Below are 18,481 nucleotides of genomic sequence, written 5' to 3' on the forward strand. Positions count from 1 at the left end.
ATAAAAAAGTGTATTGGGTTGGAAAGACACATTTTGACAGAAGAAAAAATGCTAAATATACTTTTGGCAGAGAACAAAGAAGCAAATTGGTGATCCTTATCAAGCAAACACATCGGTCACATTCACATATCGCTCTTCACTGTCAACACAGAGAGGGAGCTTTGTTTCTGTATGGGTTGGTTTAATTAGCATTCTCAAATAATGAGACACGTGGGAAAAGAAACATGCTTGCCTCAAATAGTAACGTCCCTTCTCTTATACGTTATATACTAAAGAGTAGGGCAATACTCTTTTATCTTTCAAAGGTGAGCTTAAAGGAAAGTTGTTCAGGAACTACATGTGTTTTATAGATGAAATGTACTCTAACCCAGAAGTTGAGTGTTGTTTGAGTTCTGTATTTCCTGCATTCACCAACATGTGACCTTATATTATTCAAGCTGTGAATTCAGGAGAGCAGATGAAAAGCTTCGGAGAGACACTTTTGCATATTGTTGACTCGACTTTATGTGAATTGGAGTCGACTTATCCGAGGTCTCGACCTTGAAGAAGTAGGTGTTGATGGTAGCAATGCTCTAAAAACACATTCACAGGTGAATAATCTTCAGCAATACGTTGAGTTTTTGTGCAATTAATGTGTCTCTTTACAAAAAAACACAGATCAGGTTTTGTGCATTAGACCTTTATTCACTTTCATGTGTTTTTTATAACAGTGAGCGCTAACCACCAGTGCATTATATTTTCAGTCGTCCCTTTTCAAAAAGTCCTATGCAAGAAAACTATTTAGTGTCTAATGACGGTCCAGTAGCGTCAAAATCTAAACTGGGTGAGTTTGCATCAAACATCATATTTCATATTATCCAACTTAAGTATAAACATTAGTTTGGCATGGGTACACACTTATTTCACTGATGTCAATAGATTCAATATCTTTGATCAATTGTGTTTTGACATTTCATGGAAACCGGCACGTAACATTGGCAGTCTGATCAGATATAAATGTATATATAATCATTGTCTGAAATGTGTCCTCAGGGACTTGTTGCACACTTACACTGTGCACTTGTTGGTTATCATCATACAGTAACACAAACACATTTCAATGTGTCTTATTTGATGCTAAGTCACTGATGATGCGTTTGTTTCACTGTCGAATGGAACAAGGCTTTCTCATAAATCATTTTAGTGCATCAAAAAAACTAAATCAGATCAGGTGTTATCCATGTTAACCAATAACAATAGGCATGTGTGTGTGTCTGTAGAAATGCAGGTAAATCAAAGTAGCTTTATACTCATACCTATCTTGAGGTATTCTCCTAATGCATCCTTTTAATTATTGTCCGGCAATCTCAAAACAACCAACATCTAGCGGTTATTATTCAAATGGGAGTTGAAATTGGCGGAACATTCAGTAAAAGAGCTTTTCAGTGTTTTTTGGCCAGCGTTCCGTCTTCTCACACCATAGACGTTGTGCTCTCTGGGTTGATGCGGACCGGTCTGGTGCTCTTCCTCAGGTCCTGCAGCTGTTTGGCGGGTTTCCCCACGCCTTCTTCAAACCTCCGCTCCACCACGGGCAGCACGGTGTCGTGGAGGAAGGAGGCGTTCTGCATGATGAAGGCCTTCTTCTCGGGGTCCTGCTCGCAGCGCAGGCTGTAGTCCACGTGCTGCACGGCCACCAGGATGATCTCGCGCAGGCTCTCCAGCAGCACCATGTGCAGCTCAGGGAAGTACAGCTTCAGACCCTCCTCCAGGAAGCTCATCATCTGCTTGGTGAAGGCCACGATGGTGTAGCTCAGGTTCACCCAGCAGTCATCCCCCGTGTACTGGTCGAAGCTGGCGATGCCACAGCTGCGCATCTCGTCCTGCAGAGGAAAGATTTATATCGTGACGGTGATTAAATGAATTATGAAAGCTAGTTATGCTGCTGCAAGTCAGAAAGGTCCAACAAAGTACATCTGATCTTGTTTATCTTATGACCACTAAGCATCTAACGTAATTTTCGGACTATAAGCCGCGCCTTTTTTCGACGCTGCGGCTGATATAACGGTGCGGCTAATCTATGGATTTGTACAGCTAACGGGCACCAGGGGACCTCCTAAATCTATGGGTTTTACAGGTTACAGTCCACCACCTTTAACTCTATGGGCTCTATGACCGGTCCGCGCCCCCCACCTTTAAGCGGCGGGCTCCAGCAGGAAAAGCTGGAGGCCGGAAAAGAGTGAGACAGGTAGCGCGCAAAAGTAAAAGTGGAACCGAGAGTGGTACGAGAGACAGAACGAGAGCAAGACAGACAGACATTACGAGAGCGAGACAGTTTGTCCCTGTACCACTGGTTGAAAACCACTGCTGTAGATCACTGCCGGTACGTGTGCTGGGAGCGCACCGTTTGAGTTTGAAAGTTGAAAAGTTTGTGTGTCTGAAACACTATGTGATACAGTACAGTTTACACAGCACATGTTCTGTAGCTACTATTGCACTAAATGGTAACACTTGAATACGTTATGCAAATATGCAACTTGTTTGTTGAAATGTTAATAAATGGGAGCTTCCTCAAACAGCCATCTCTTTCCCGACAATCCCCTCTGTGCACGAACCCTTACATATGGTAATGAAACATTAAAACACCTGCGGCTTATAGTCCAGTGCGGCTTATATATGTACACATCATTCAATTTAGCTGCTGCGGCTTATATTCAGGTGCGCCTTATAGTCCGGAAATTACGGTAGTTAGTTTTTCCTCGGATAAAGATCTTCTGCACTGAGGTAGCAATCACTACAGACTTTACATTACATCACATGTTAGACGCTTTTATCCAAAGCGACTTACATACTCAATACTGTGGACAATCCCCACAGGAGCAATTTGGGGTGAAGTGTCTCAGGGACACAACGACATGCTGACAGCAGTGGGGTTTGAACCTGTGACCCGCTGATCCCAACACCAACACACAACCCACTGCCCCACAGCCTCCCTTTACAAATTATTTTCACCATGCTCTAAAGTTTCCAATAGTCCAAAGTTGTATATATATATATATATTAGGGTTGCCAGAAACAGACCATGATCAAAATCAATTATTCGACCGACCCCGACCCCCCCCCCCCCGTTGTTTTCTTGACTGGAACATGTTTAACAGTACAAACAAAATAAACGACACATAGACCAACACCAACATGATGTTGGTTTATTTTTTGTTATTTTCTAAAGTGCCTGCCATTGCCTTTATTTGGAGATGCGCTATGCTCTCTAACCTCTTTGGCGTGCTTCGCAGGTTGAGCTGTGATAGACCAACGTCTTTTCGCAGAGCTTGCATTTAACTTCCTTTGGACTTGTAAGTTCGAAGTAGTTCCACGAGGAGGATCTCTTTTTACCTGCCGCTTTGTTCATCTTTAGTCGCACGTGTGAGGAAGAGGGGGGGTGGGGGCGGGGGCGGTGTGTAGCGTGCTGCAGCAGCAGTCTGCTCTGCACGCAGGCTTCCTCCAAGTTTACAGTAAAACAAACTGGTGGTGTGACCAATGGCCATTTACAATTATTAATACTATTACTATTCTTAGTCTATATTTTGGTTGAAACTAAGCCAGAAAAAAAAAAACCTAAATATTAATAAAAAAATATATAAATAAAACGATTTTTAAAAATAATATTCGATTATGGAGACTGTAACGAATATTCGAATAATCGAATAATCACTGGCATCCCTAATATATGAACCCTTTTTTGTGTTTCTTTTATTTAAATGGCATTTTGTAATGTTTGCATGGTTACATTTAAGTGTATGGTTGTATTGGTTAACATATATTGTATGTATGGGTATACTTGTGTAGATAGGTAAATGTTTATGTTTGGTTATACAGTGGGGTATATACAAATGTCATTGCTTCCGTTCAGTTGTGAGCTGACAGCATGACTGCTAAACAACTCAATAGCAGCTCAGAACGGGACAGCTGAGAACCAATTAGCACTACACGAAAAACGAGTTAAATCCAAACCCACCTCGAGTTTAGTCAGAGCCTCGGGGGTCATGAGGTTCATCTTCCTCCACATCTCCTCAGAGTTTCGGTGCTTGGTGGCCTCGATGATGATGTCGTTGTAGCTCTGCAGCGCCGCCTTGATGTCTTTGACCAGCAGCGACTGCAGCGTGAAGGTCAGGTCCAGGCCGATCTCCGTCAGCTGCTGGCAGTGCTCCTTTGCCTTTTTAACACACTCTGCTGCTGTGGACAGGCTCTCCTTACTGTCGAACACCTGAGGAACACAAGAAGCCACTCGGATGTTACTTTGATATTTCACAGGAATAAATACACCTTCACTGGGTTCAAATGACAAATCTCCCCCTGTGGTAACCATATCATGTATTACTTATGAGACTTTCTGACTCAGCATACCATAATAACCTGTGAGGCTGTCCAACAACATCACCTGGGACCCAAAGCATGCTCTGAACAGAGAATATTAACTGCTGCCATCTAATGGAGATTGAATAAAGTCAGACTGAAGCATCCTTTGAGCTCCAGTCAGTCCTCTCAGTGAACACAGAGCTGAATCCAGATCAGATGCACGTTGAAGGCTGTTTGAGCATCTCTCAGTGATCGTGCCGTTCTGCTAAATGTTTGTTTTTCATGTATCGTGTCTTGATACTTGTCTGTTGATCTTACACATGGAGCTGCTGTGATGCATGTCACATTTCAGACTTGATCCGACCATCAAAGCAATATCGTATTATCCTCTACATACCTGCTTGCTGAAGGCGTCCACAAACATCCTCATGGTGGTTTTGGACCAGACCACGAAGGCGGAGTAGCAGCCCGTGTTCCCGGCAAAGTCCATCTCGAACTCCTTGGCCGTCTCCAGCAGGCTGGTGAAGAAGATGTTGCAGAGTTTGTGGATGTAGAGCAGCGTGGCTCCTTCTATACGCAGCTGCCGGATGGCCGTCTGCACCGCCGCAGCTCGGTTCTTCAGGAACAACTCGCAGGCCTTAGTGGACTGGCCTAGAAAACACAGTGAACACGATTCAAATTTACAACCAATATCACAGGGGTTTTATATTGCTATTTGGCTGAATATCGTGTTGGGCTGGCCTGCATACACCGACAAAAACGATTCAAATTGAATGCAAATATGATCTAATTAAGTGAGACATTAGGCATTTTAACATGTTTCAATAACCATTCATCAAGTAAGGCTGATTCGTGCATGATTTTGAATAAATATCTGACCTTTTACTGCTTGTAGCAAAACAAATATTGATGTTGTTACTCCATCACAATGCATTGAGTACTTAGCAGTGTAGAACATAATTTGAAACAACTTTAGAACATAATTTGAGAGGATAAAATAACATTTAATAAATACTATTTGGAATTTGGTCATTTAAAAAAAAGAAAAATTAGCAAATGTAAGAGTTTGGGTGGTGAGGAATCAAATAAGTCTTTAAAAGGTGTTCTGCTGGGAGAATTTGAGCTAGCATATTTAACTACCACATGCGACATTATTACAAACAGTGTAGGAGTGGGAAGTAAATCAGTAACAATCCCTTATCCACTCCTGCCAAGGTGCCCTTTAACCTGGAGAGTGGAGACGCTGTAGTTTCCCTGCAGAAAAGCAATGTTTACTTTTGAGTTGATGTGTAAGGGGCTATAAATGAAAGACAACCACAAACAAAGCCGGACCTAGTCTGATCAGCTGGCACACGGCCCTCCTGGTGGCTTTAGGCCCCCCCCGAAGGGACCGATCTGGAGACAGCTCGAACACCAGGACCTCGGTCAGCTGGCGCAGCCGCTCCTCCACCTTCAGCCGCAGCTCTTTGACCCTCTGGTTGACCGGCTGCTCCTTCAGATACTCGTTGAGTTTGTCCACCAGGTCCACGGCGCCCTCGAAGTCTCTCTGGGCGATGCAGACGTCCAGATCCTCGGGCAGCTCCTGGATCCAGTCGAGGCTGAGGTCCACGCTTTCCTCTGCCTCCCCTGCTGGCTGCTGTTCTTCCTCCTGGTCGAAAGGATTGGTGGACACCTGGGCCCTCACAGGAGACACGGGGACCTCCTCCTCCTTCTTGTGCCTGTCCTTGGTGACCTTGTTCTTCTTGGTTTCGTCCAGGATCTCCAGCCACTCCTTCTTGATCTTGCTGTTCTCCGCCTGGAAGATGCGACTGTCGGGGAACATGAGGATCTTGAACATGTCCTTCATGGGAGGGTTGTCCTTCACGTTGACCACAGCGAAGCTCTCCAGGTCGTACAGGGCGTTGTATTTATACTTCACGGTTCCCCTGCGGTTGGGCAGCCAGGTGGCGATTAGGAGACAGTCGTTCATGAGGAAAGCGTGCACCTTCTGGATGGGGGACATGTTGTCAACATCAAACTCAACAAGGTCACCATTGTAGACAAGGTGCCTCCCTGGGGTGTCCATGATGTTTTTACCCCCTTCTACTTTCTCCAGCAGGGATGTGAGTGTCCTCTGCTTCAGCTCCTCTGTCTCTTTGGGGAAAGCAGCCTGCATCTCTTTAGAGGTCTCATCCTTATCTGTGGATATCAAGGCCTGAGTGATGCTCTCCATGATGCTCTTCTGCTCGGTCAGGATGTGGCTCAGCTGGTACATCTCGCTCTCCAAGAAGGATATCTCTTTAGCAGTTTCAATGAACTGTCTGTAGTTCTTGTAGACATTTTTCTTCAGGTTTTGAGCCGTTTCGTCGGCCAGGTTTTGGATCTTTTGACGGTGTTCCTGCAGGTCTCTGTCTCCATCGGACTGCTGGGACAGCTGCTTCACGTAATTTTGCGGGTCGAAATTCTGCGATTCGAGCAGTTTGCGAAGTCTGTTCCCCGTTTCCGACATTTCTGTGGTGTGTGTGTTCCCTTGTTTAGATAAAATAGTGATACATGTAGACAGAAGAAGAGTTCATCGATTCATGTCCGCTTGCAACCCAAACAGGAAGTTGCCACCCTAAACGTCACGGGATTCAGAAAATGAAATGGCCAACAAATGTCATCAATAAAAATATATTTATTACAATGTGATCGTTTTTAACATTATAAATTGTTCTAAATTACATACAGTTTCAATGTAAATGATAAATAACACTTTGTTTGAGGCAAAATATATTTTTATTTTAACAGTAAACTACAACAAAAATAACACCGGGTGCATTTTAGGTTGGCCAACCACAAGCCGCCTACAAGAATTAAAGAAGACAACAATTCCCACAATTCCTTGCTGTATTTGAAACCGTTCGAAACAAACCAAGGTGTTGCCAAGTTAACAATAAATCTAGATCCGGAAATGAGTGTCACAATAAGAGCAAACAATCATGATTTAAACACAGGTCGAGGAATAACTAAAGAAACACTCATGTGTAAGGCTCCTAATAATTGTAATTTTATCATTTTGATATTCATTAAACATACACGCATTTTCTTTATTGTATTTATTTGAGTTTTACATTTTACAACAAATAGTTACATTATAGTTGTTTTGGAAGTTTTATTTTGAAATTCTTAACGGATGTTATTTGGTTGCATTGTGATAGACTTCATGCAAAAATCAACAACAACTACTAGAGAAGACATTCTCATAGAACTGAATCATAGCCTGTTAAGACTGCGCAGAAGCGGCATGGATCTGCAGTTCTGCTGGTTGCCTGCACATGAGGGGGTGAAAGGGAACGAGTGTGCTGATAGATGAGCAAAAAGTGCACTACAAAAGCAAATAACATTACCAGTTGAACTTGGTAAAGGAGAAGGAAAAGCAGTTATTAAGAAGAAAGGGATGGAGATCTGGCAGAAAAGGTGGGAGAAAGACCAGAAAGGCAAGGACTATCACAAAGTACAAAATACAATTACAATTAATATTCATAAAGAAAGAAACAGAAGGGAGGAAATCATGAAGGCCAGACTCAGAATAAATCACACGGCTTTGAATAGTACGCTGTATATCATGGGGAAAAGTGACAGTAACAAGTGTGGGAACTGTGTAGTAAAAGAAGATGTCGAACATATATTGTTACATTGTGACATCTATAAAGCGGAAAGAGAACAATTAAAGGCTAAAGTCTTAGAGGCAGAGAGGGAGTGGAGTGTGGTTGGTGTTTTGGGAACAAAAGGAGAGGGAGTAAAAGCTACCAGAAAGGCACTGTTTAAATTCTTGAGTGAAACTGGGGTAGGAAAAATAATTTAACATTAGGTCAGGAAAGAACATAGATTTGTTTTTTGTTTTATTTATTTAATGGTTTTATTGATTTATTTGTTATTTTATTTTGATTAGAACATAGGTTAAAGAGTTGGAATGATGTGATGATTCATACTCATGTACAGTAGGTGGCGGTATGCACCTTTTAAGTTTTTTGCAATCCGCCAAAAGCAAGAGAAGAAGAAGAAGAAGACTTCATGCAAAAAACCGCTGGCGCTAGCTTCGGACTGAGAGTTAGCAGGAAAACTTTCGTCCAACATGATTTGCGTGTTTTTAATGAAATTATGACACAAATATAATGTTTTGTACAGGTCTTATATCTGTCAGACTGTTTTCTGGCTCCGGTAATTTTGTCACTTGCTATTTGAGAGCCTTTTACAAACTACGTTAACTAGTTAGCCCGAACAACCAAAGCTAAGTGGCTAGCTACCTCATTTTGCATAATCTTTTATGTATTGTTTTTGTAATGGATGAAGATTTTATGCTAGCTCTTCGGCTCCAGGAGCAGTTTGACAATGAATACGAGACACCACCATATTCATCCAGTGCCTGTGATGATGAAGGCTTCGGACAGAGCAGTAAGAAGCGGAAAGTGGAGGTATCTGATTCTGGAGGCGATGTTGTTCCCTACTGGAAGCCGAAAGTGCAGCCCGACAGGCCGCTGTCCATCGTGGACTCCTCCTGGGAGACGCTGGACCCCAGCCCCGATGTCAGAGCCATGTTTCTGGAATTCAATGACACTTTCTTCTGGGGGAAACTTAGCGGTGTGGAGGTGAAGTGGAGCCCAAGGATGACACTGTGAGTCACATTATACTGTGTTATAATTGTGTTGCCAGAAACCAAAACCATGCTGACGTGTGCAATAAGGGTGCAGAAAATGCCACCAATGAAAAAAGAATATGCTTAGATCATTTGTTGGGTGTTGGTGTGACCATTGGAGAGATGATAAGGTTATGTCACTGTTTAAAGCAGTGGTCTAATGACCCTAGATGCATGTATTTAAGGTCACATTTAAGGTACTTATATATTACCATATACTCATACTCCACTACACCTCTGAGGCAAATATAGTACTTTTTATTCCACACACAGCAGTTTTAGTTCGTTTTCAGTTCACTTTTGTATACCCTTTCTGTCTACAGCATTAACATTTCACATAATTAACATAAATTCAGCAATAATATTGATCTAAAAACATCATAAATCATAGCAAAACTCTTAAAGGGACCATTCTACTGCTTTTGATGTACAATACTTACATACTTTTCTTAATTTGGGTTTCAAATGCAGGACTTTTACTCATAGTGGATTATTTTCCCAGTGTGGTATTGTTACTTTTACCAAAATAAAGGACCTGAATACATCTTCCGCCTCTGGTTTGAACCACCAGTGCTGCTGGTGCTAATAGCGTTCATGAAAGGGCCGTCTGTCTCTAATGTTTCCTTCTGTGTTTATGCTTTTGTTCAGGTGTGCTGGTGTTTGTTCTTATGAGGGCCGAGGGGGTCTGTGTTCAATCCGACTGAGTGTGCCTCTGCTGAAGCTCAGACCGAGAAAAGACCTGGTGCAGGTGAGGTGGATAGTTACACTGATCTTGCTTTTTCAGAAGTGTTTGGCTTATGACATATTGTATAACAACAAGAACACAACACTGGAAAGATTAGACACAATTTAGTATTTATTCACACTGGTTAATACTGGTCTTCTTTTTGTTTCCACAGACTCTCCTTCATGAGATGATCCACGCGCTGCTGTTTGTGACCCAGAAAAACCGAGACAGAGACGGTCACGGCCCTGAGTTCTGCAAACACATGAACCGGATCAACGATGCCACCGGGACACACATTTCTGTAAGTGGATCTTCTATTACACATTTTATGTATTAAGTCTGTTTTGGCTTAGATTAAAGAATAATAAATAAACCCATGTCCTATTCTCAGGTCTACCACAGTTTCCACGATGAGGTGGAAGTGTACCGGCAGCACTGGTGGAAATGCAACGGGCCCTGTCAGAACCGCAAGCCCTACCTTGGTTTCGTAAAGAGGGCCATGAACCGGGCTCCTTCTCCTCAGGATCCGTGGTGGGAAGACCACAGGAGGACGTGTGGAGGGACCTACACCAAGGTCAAAGAGCCAGAAGGATACGGCAAAAAAGGCAAGAAGGACGACAAGAAGGAGGATAAAACAGACGAGAAGGCCTCAGAGAGGAAGACCTCTGGAAATGAAAAGCCTCCGAGCACAACTACAGGTGAGGAAGGCGTTGCTGTGTTAACTAGTCCTTCATCAGGGGGTCCGCGGGGTCTTAAAAAGTATTACAAGTTGATAAATCAATTTAGTGAAAATGAAGGCTATTAAAAAGTATTAAACAGCATTTTCCAAGGTATTACATTTTGTAGCTTGTTTTCAATAAGTATATAAATGGTCCAAAGAGGTTGTATTCTACAGTGTGCCTGAATGTAATCATTGCGTAGGTGTGTAGTGTGATTCTGTGTAGTTTATTTATGGCATCCCGTTGGGTTTGACGTCATCTGAACAGGACATTGCACGCTCACTGCTTGATAGCGCGCGAAGGTCAGTTTACGCCGGTTGTTAAACAACATCGTTATGGGGAAATGCAAGTCTGCGTCCAAATGGTTGGAAGATAAGGAGGAAGGACAATCAATACTGTATATAGTCAATGTGAGGTAAAGTGTGTCGCCAAGGTAACCGGTTAGAACTCCAAGTGGCCATGAGGTCTTAAAATGTATGGAAAGGGTCTTAAAAAAGGTCTTACATGTGACTTCAGGATTCCTGCATATACCCTGGTCATACATTTTAAGTAAATCACGGTTAAGTCACTATATATCCCTAAATGAGGTACACAATGATTTTTAGAGTGTATATCAGTGTATGTTCTTTGTAGCTTATGCTAGCCTAGCGAGCATTTGTTTACTTTGTTCATACGTACAATGACTCAGATGACTCAAAAGGATGAAAGTCCACAACAAGGCTCAAGGTTAGCAACAGCTCTTAGATAATCATTTAAAAGCGTAATCTTATAATCGATTTGGTCTGACATCACAGAAAGTCTCAAATATAAACTTATTTCCCCTCAGTTTCCGTATCACAGGACATAAGGAACCTCATCCCATTCAGTGGCAAAGGCTTCCAGCTCGGAGGGAATCCCCAACCCTCCCCAGCGGTGCCTCCCCCTCCAAAGAAGCTCTTCCCGCCATCCTCTCCGGCTAAAAGTCTTGTCCCCTCCATCAGACCAGCTTCCTCCGTGGTGCAGAAACCACTTAAGAAGAAGTCTGTCGGCAACACCAGAGCTTTTGTCAACATCAACGGCTCTCCAGTGAGAATCTACAGACCCCACGGCGGCAGCAACCGTAGCCAAGACGCAGATAAAAGCACGCAGAGGTCCATAGAAGGCCTCTTTACCAGCACGAGCCTCGGGAGGTCAGCGGGTCAACCCTCTAACCCAGAAACAAAAAGAGATCCTCCCAATGCTGCTTTCTCTGCGTCTGGCGTCATTCCTAAACAGCTACATAACAACCTCACATCTACGGCTAGTCCGAGTGAACCCAGCCGTTCTGTGGTGTCAACAGGAACCAAAGGCAGCCCTGGTAAACCATCACAGTCCAAGTATTTCAGTCAAACTAACAGTGACGGTAAATCAGGAGCTTCCGGTTCTGCTCCGGCATCGAGGAAGAGGCCGTGGGACGAGCGCGGGAACTCCCCCAGCATCTATGACTTTTTCCAGAAGGCATTAGGCAGCGATTCAGCGGCGCCGAGGGAGCTGGGGAAGACACAAGCACCCGCAATGCAGCAGAGAACTGCCACTGCCACCTCTTCTGCATCCTCCTCTACTTCCTCGCTCCCTGGGATGCTCACTTTGACCCCCTCCTCCTCCGTGCTGACGGTCAGCTGTCCCGTGTGCCAAACGCAGATGCCGGAGTCAGCCATCAACCAGCATCTTGATTCCTGCCTCGCCTGAGGAGTAAGGAGGGGCACGTTGAGAAGGTGAAAGGGACGTTGCAATAATGTTTCAAATGTTAGGAGGAGTTTCAGGGAGTTTGCTGTGTTGAGTTTTCAGTTCCAAATCTTCTCAACAAAGTCTAAATACTTTCCGTTTTATTTGAAAATAATGGTTTTTATGTGGTTTTCAGTATTACCTCGCTGTCATGATCACAAGTGCCGTCTGACACTGAATGCCTACAGCAGGGTATAACGGATAACGTAAGGAATTTTACTTGAGTTAATTATGGTGTGTGTGTGTGTGTGTGTGTGTGTGTGTGTGTGTGTGTGTGTGTGTGTGTGTGTGTGTGTGTGTGTGTGTGTGTGTGTGTGTGTGTGTGTGTGTGTGTGTGTGTGTGTGTGTGTGTGTGTGTGTGTGTGTGTGTGTGTGTGTGTGTGTGTGTGTGTGTGTGATATATGGATCCTCCACCTAAAATATGCTGGTGCTGCCCTTCACACCGCCTGACCTCTGCTGATCTGGAGTCAGCTTTCAGACTGGCTATTTATTTCTGCACCTCTTTGCATTTACGCTGCAGGGGTCAGGCAGTGCACGGTATCTGTGACTGTGATTCAGTGTTCTTGATTACACAGATCCACTGTAGATACACCGAGGATGTTTTATTGACATGTTTGTGTTTTAATGTTTTAAGTTTGAAATGTACATTTTACTCCTACTTTAAGATCATTTTATATATATTTGTTCCACTTTTATACGTTGGAGGAAAGTTTTGAATATGTTGAGATTTTGTTGCCAAATAAAACCTATTTAACCTTGTTTTTTGTTTGGAGCGTGTCCCAGTATCTAACATTTTATCATCACATCGATAAAAAAACACAAACTTTAATGAATAAATAACAAAAAAAACTTGATACATTTGCACCATCAGTTCTGAATCCAGTATTAATGAAACCTCAGGCAGCTACAACCATCTGTTTTTCAGTGCTACACAAAAAACACTGACTGCACCAAACCATTAAGATATATATATATTTCAGACCTTCTTATTTAATTATGTCTAAAAATATGCATTATATTATCGAGTATCTAGCATATTAGCAACTATTAAGTCTGACTCCAGAAGAACACATTTACTGCTTACTGAACACGGGAGAAATCACCCTCTAATCATGCAATAGAGTGCCACAGTGACGCGTCCTAAAACCCGCAAGTAAACTCCTTCCAGTTCCTTCGACAAAAACCAAAACGTGATCTGTCTCTTCAATGTGTTTCAACCGGTCTCAACCACAGACCTTTTCTCGAGCTATTTTCCAAAATCCTACGGAGAAATTGCATTGGTTTTTGTCGAAGGAACCGGAAGTGGTAAAATGCTAACTTAATTCCGGGTTTTAGGACGCGTCACTGTGGCACTCAATAGCGTGTGCTAGCTAACCTGTGCTAAATCACTGCACGAAACACATCTGTAGCAGGAAACAAGTGTCTATATATTTTATTTTTAATAACTAGTATTGTATGAACCATAAAAAAGGTTTAGTTCAAACGTTTAGGCCGCCCTACACGTTACTGTAGTTACCCCTGCAACTCAATGTGATTCATATAGAGTAACGGGGCTCACTGCTGTGTCTGTGTTTAATCTAAGAACCCCTTAGCTAAAACACACACACATAGAATGAGGAGTCGGACTTGAGACAGGAGAAGAGAAGGACATATAGTGGGTGTAACGGAGCTGGTGGGTGAGCAGAAATGGGGGAGGAGGTCAGAGGTCAGACAGCGGGAGGCCAGCTGCTGGTCAGGACTACGCCCTCCTGTCCCTGCAGAATGGAGAGAAGCCAGGAGGGTGACAGAGCACGAGAGCTAACACACATCTCATTCAAGCACCACAGACTGATGCTGCTGCTGCTACACACACCGCTGATCATCCTCTCTCTGCACGTGCATCACTTGAGGGGAGAATAGATCTGGGACAGAAAGCATGGAGGTTCTCTGATGTTTGAGGTATACAATGTGATGTTTAAAGAAAAGAAGAACAGGTTTTGTTTTGTTATTTCCAACCTGTAGTTTTATCTGAATGAAAGACCATGATCCTGATTTATGCACTTGGAAGTAATGGCTTACAAGGATAACTTGAAAGCACAACCAATCCTATTAAAGCCCTATCGGCAATTAACAACGTGAGTGAGGGGTCGTGAGATCATATATTTTTCAGAAACAGGAAATAACAGAGATCAGCTTCAATTTTTTTTGAATACACCTGGAAGTTGAGGAGTGGGAGTGCACGCATCCCCTCAGTGAGAAATGTCTCATTGTTTCCTTTTTAAACAGCAGGAAGAGGATGTTTTACCCTCCACATATTTATTGTTGACCACACTTCCATATGTGATTTTATACTTTGAAACAATGCCGTATAACCCATTGTCAGTACAGTTATACGTCACCCTGACATCACCCCTCCAGAGGAAGCAGGGACAGTAGCTGTTCTGACACTCCTCTCCCCTGACCGGCTGTACACTCACACACTAGGAAGCTGACCTCCTACACACACACACACACACACACACACACACACACACACACACACACACACACACACACACACACACACACACACACACACACACACACACACACACACACACACACACACACACACACACACACACACACACACACACACACACACACACACACACACACACACACACACACACACACACACACACACACACACACACACACACACACACACACTCCTTCCCTTCAGACCCCATTGTGTTTCTCAGACAATGATGCATCAGCTCCAAGTTCAATGCAGAGTTGTTCCAGCAGTGAGATGGGATGGTGGTAGAAGAAAAATGTTTTCTTAACAAATGATATTGCGTTTGTTTTTTAAAATATAAATTGAGGTCCGGGTGAAATCCGGTCATAAAACTACAATTTTAGACAGAGATGATCAAATTTGAATGATTTAAGGACGAATCAGATGTTGCACGCACACAAACAGACACACACATAAACATGTCTACGTGACTAACGGGGTACCATAATTTTACTCTGCTTAGTGAAGACTTCTGTCTCGTCCCATTATAGGAAAATAGAAAAAAAAAAGTTTAAATGCAAAGACAAGTAGAACACATTATGATTGTATACATTAAGGCAAAATAATGATATTTATATAAGAAAATATAATAATAACATTAGTTCAAATGGTTGTTCATTATGTACATTTACGGTGATTGATGGTACACAAATTAGAACTAATCATTTTGTATGTTTAACCTGAATTGTCACTGTAAATCCTTTTTCAGAATATTAATGCCTTTTCCTATACTAGACACTAACAACGTGCACCATAAGGCTGAGTGATGGCTTTGTGATATCCTGCCATGTTCAATGGATGTCTGTGTTTCATCCATGAAACCTCAAATCACTTATTCATTATGGAAAATGTCCAAGCTAATATTCTATGCATGGTGGGAGAATATCTTTAGGGGAAAGACAATTCATAGTATTTGCACTCTAGGGCTTCAAACAATAATAATGCCCAAGACATGGGGAAAGGAGAATAAAGTCACATTTAAGGCAGAAAAAGACATTCAAAAGACGTTCATGTTCTGCCTATGTACAGTGCATGAGTACTTAGTGTCATCTCCTTGGTCTTTAGCAACACATATCGCTTTCCAGCAGCGACATAAGCGGATATCTTCAGAGCATTATTAGCCACCATACGCTTAGCGATGCTTTTTAGCAAGGCAGATTAACACGAGCCTGCTGCGGTTACATGACACCCGGGGGGGGGGGGGGGGCATCATACGCTTAATCCTTTGATCTCTGAAGGCAGTGATGATGGTGGTGATGATGGTGGTGGTGGTGGTGGTGAAAGCTTAAAGAGGAGTCCTTCTGCTCATAAAAGCCTCACACAACAGATTGTCCCTGATCGGTCTGCAGCTGAGGACGGTCGGCGCATGACTGATTGTTTCTGAGAGCAGGATTAGGCTGTACTGTACAGATGCTTTTCCACGGCAAATGTAGTATTTGACACTGTATTGATAGCATGGAATTAACAGTTAGGAAGTCACATTGTTGGTTATCCATCTCAAAACAGGAATATTAGTCAGGAAACAGAGTTGTATTATGTGTATGACAACACTGTAAATCAATGAGGTACAAAGTGGATTAAAATACACATTTGAACCAACTTTGTTTGATTTGAACACACTAGTGGTCTAAGCATTTGCTTCCAAATAGTAGCTTGTTGGCTTTTTAAACTAATTAAGGGTTTAAGGAAAAGGATACATTTTAATATTCCAAATGTAACTCTATTTTAACTCTTCAATTGTTAATATGATTTATTTGAGTTATATTTCTGACCCTTTAATACTTTTTGTCAGTCAATGCAAACTTTTTTACACGTTCAGAGATTAAGACCTATTCACCCACTCCCAATAGGGCAAATAAATCATAAGGTCTGACAGCAGCACCTTTTAGTCTAATAGCTTATGAAAGTAAAAATCAAATCATTGTTTTTTGTAGCAATAAGTGTAGATTTGTTAAGCTTGGCTCTGGTGTAGGGTGCTCATAAGAAGAAGCACATGATGCTGTCTGTAGGAGTCCGATTCAATTAATATGAGTGGATTACAAATACCAGGCATTATCCATCTGCCTGTGTGTGTGTGTGTGTGTGTGTGTGTGTGTGTGTGTGTGTGTGTGTGTGTGTGTGTGTGTGTGTGTGTGTGTGTGTGTGTGTGTGTGTGTGTGGTACATCACATGCTCCTCTTTTGCCGGGGAGCGTGTGTGATGCTTTTGTGTGTTGATTTCAAGGTTATTGTTGTTATAATTTTGTTACGGAGCTGCAGGCTGGGGGTGCGGGAAGTGAAGCCAACCATCTGTCCTTTATACTCTAAAACTATTGTCCCCACACACACACACACACACACACACACACACACACACACACACACACACACACACACACACACACACACACACACACACACACACACACACACACACACACACACACACACACACACACATACCCCCATCGTGACCTCATACTCTATGATTGCACTCAGCTGGGGGAAATCTATCAATTAGGTTTATTGCAGGCACTCCAATGAACACTACATTCCGACATTAAGCTGATAGAAAGGCCTACGGTTACATTTTAAATAAGTATTGAGTGTTCAATGTTTCACTATTGGAGCACGAACATCATAGAAAGATTCATACTTACAGATCACATCCGTTAGCTTATTCAATCATCTTGTTTCTCTTTTTTGTAGTCATTTGTATTAAGACTTGTGTATACGTTTCTCCAATAGTTATTAATGTATCCAAATAGAAAGTGTATATGAATTAATCTGTATTGATGTTATAGCTAAATGTCGTTGGCTATACTGTATATTCAAGGTTGAATGTATGCTTCTTATTTCTTATCATAAATGTTTGTCAAATATCTTACCTCGTTTCTTCACTAACGCAGTAAAGAATATATTTTGAATTTGTTATGTTTTGGTCAAAATATCTTTACTGGTGTTCAAATCATTTTGAATATTAATTAAAAAACTTAAACACATCAAAAAGACTCAGTTTTCCTGCCTAGGCAGACGCCCAGCAGCCACAGTGTTAAATGGACAGGAAGCGGATTTGACTTCTCAGCCACAATCAGCACCATCAAGGTAATATCCAACCATGAGATGACCGGAAGTTGGATTTCAAAATAAATGTCAATTTTTTAAATTACATTTTCTTTTTGGAACAGAGTAGTCACAATTATTCTGTGAGAATGCGAACACCACAAAGAGACCCCCAGTACATGTCCACTTTTCATACATGTCTCCAAATACTTGAATACATAATTTAACTGGTCAATGACTTTGATATTTTGCTGCTTTGTAGTTGTGTACGAATATACTAATATATATTCAAGAGTCTTCTGATTTAATATAAAGACAAGATAAGATATTCAAGAATATAAAACAATGAACACATATCTAATATCTTAACCAAAATTCCTCATTAAAATAACCAATTAATCAAAACATCAACAGCCAGATGTGTCTGCCTCCAAGTCATTTAAAACCCTTCAAATGCCTCCAGAGGGACCAGCTCTCCAGTTGAATAAATGATGTGGAATAAATCTAATTATAGTCGCCATTATACTATCATGGTCGAATGGTTTACCATCACCTGACTCAACGGGAAAAATGTAGGGTTGTGATTGTGAAAAGGAAAACATGCTTACAGAACCTACACCTACATTCCTTAGTAAAAAAACATTTATAAAAATGCCCATACTGAAAAAAAAAAATCAATATTTGTCATTAACAAAACCAGTCCATCAAAACGTCAGCAGCCAGA

At 42.0% G+C, this 18,481-nt stretch overlaps 2 protein-coding genes across 2 annotated transcripts; one reads left to right on the plus strand and one right to left on the minus strand.

Moving 5' to 3' along the window:
- Positions 1–663: 663 nt before the first annotated feature.
- Positions 664–6,923, minus strand: exoc8 (exocyst complex component 8). Its single transcript, XM_079646323.1, has 4 exons — positions 5,665–6,923; positions 4,730–4,983; positions 3,992–4,240; positions 664–1,859 (listed from the first exon to the last, which is right to left on the minus strand). The coding sequence occupies exons 1-4, from the start codon at positions 6,818–6,820 to the stop codon at positions 1,452–1,454; spliced, it is 2,067 nt and encodes a 688-aa protein (XP_079502449.1). The 5' UTR covers positions 6,821–6,923; the 3' UTR covers positions 664–1,451.
- Positions 6,924–7,842: 919 nt separating this feature from the next.
- On the plus strand, positions 7,843–12,942 carry sprtn (SprT-like N-terminal domain). The gene is made up of 5 exons (XM_079645496.1): positions 7,843–8,968; positions 9,638–9,737; positions 9,889–10,017; positions 10,108–10,414; positions 11,262–12,942. Exons 1-5 carry the CDS (start codon positions 8,637–8,639, stop codon positions 12,140–12,142), a joined length of 1,749 nt encoding a protein of 582 aa, XP_079501622.1. The 5' UTR covers positions 7,843–8,636; the 3' UTR covers positions 12,143–12,942.
- Positions 12,943–18,481: the final 5,539 nt, after the last annotated feature.

This window comes from Notothenia rossii (genome assembly GCF_949606895.1).
Source record: "Notothenia rossii genome assembly, chromosome: 8".
Classification (NCBI taxonomy): Eukaryota; Metazoa; Chordata; class Actinopteri; order Perciformes; family Nototheniidae; genus Notothenia; species Notothenia rossii.

What these genes read in the sequence shown, in the direction of transcription:
- exoc8 (XM_079646323.1), bottom strand. Translation starts at nt 6,820, where the DNA reads ATGTCGGAAACGGGGAACAGACTTCGCAAACTGCTCGAATCGCAGAAT. An exon ending in GTGCCAGCTGATCAGACTAG is followed by an intron (nt 4,984 to 5,664) that starts GTCCGGCTTTGT and finishes TGTGTTTTCTAG; the next exon opens with GCCAGTCCACTAAGGCCTGC. An exon ending in TGGACGCCTTCAGCAAGCAG is followed by an intron (nt 4,241 to 4,729) that starts GTATGTAGAGGA and finishes TGTGTTCCTCAG; the next exon opens with GTGTTCGACAGTAAGGAGAG.
- sprtn (XM_079645496.1), top strand. Translation starts at nt 8,637, where the DNA reads ATGGATGAAGATTTTATGCTAGCTCTTCGGCTCCAGGAGCAGTTTGAC. An exon ending in TGGAGCCCAAGGATGACACT is followed by an intron (nt 8,969 to 9,637) that starts GTGAGTCACATT and finishes GCTTTTGTTCAG; the next exon opens with GTGTGCTGGTGTTTGTTCTT. An exon ending in GCCTCCGAGCACAACTACAG is followed by an intron (nt 10,415 to 11,261) that starts GTGAGGAAGGCG and finishes ATTTCCCCTCAG; the next exon opens with TTTCCGTATCACAGGACATA.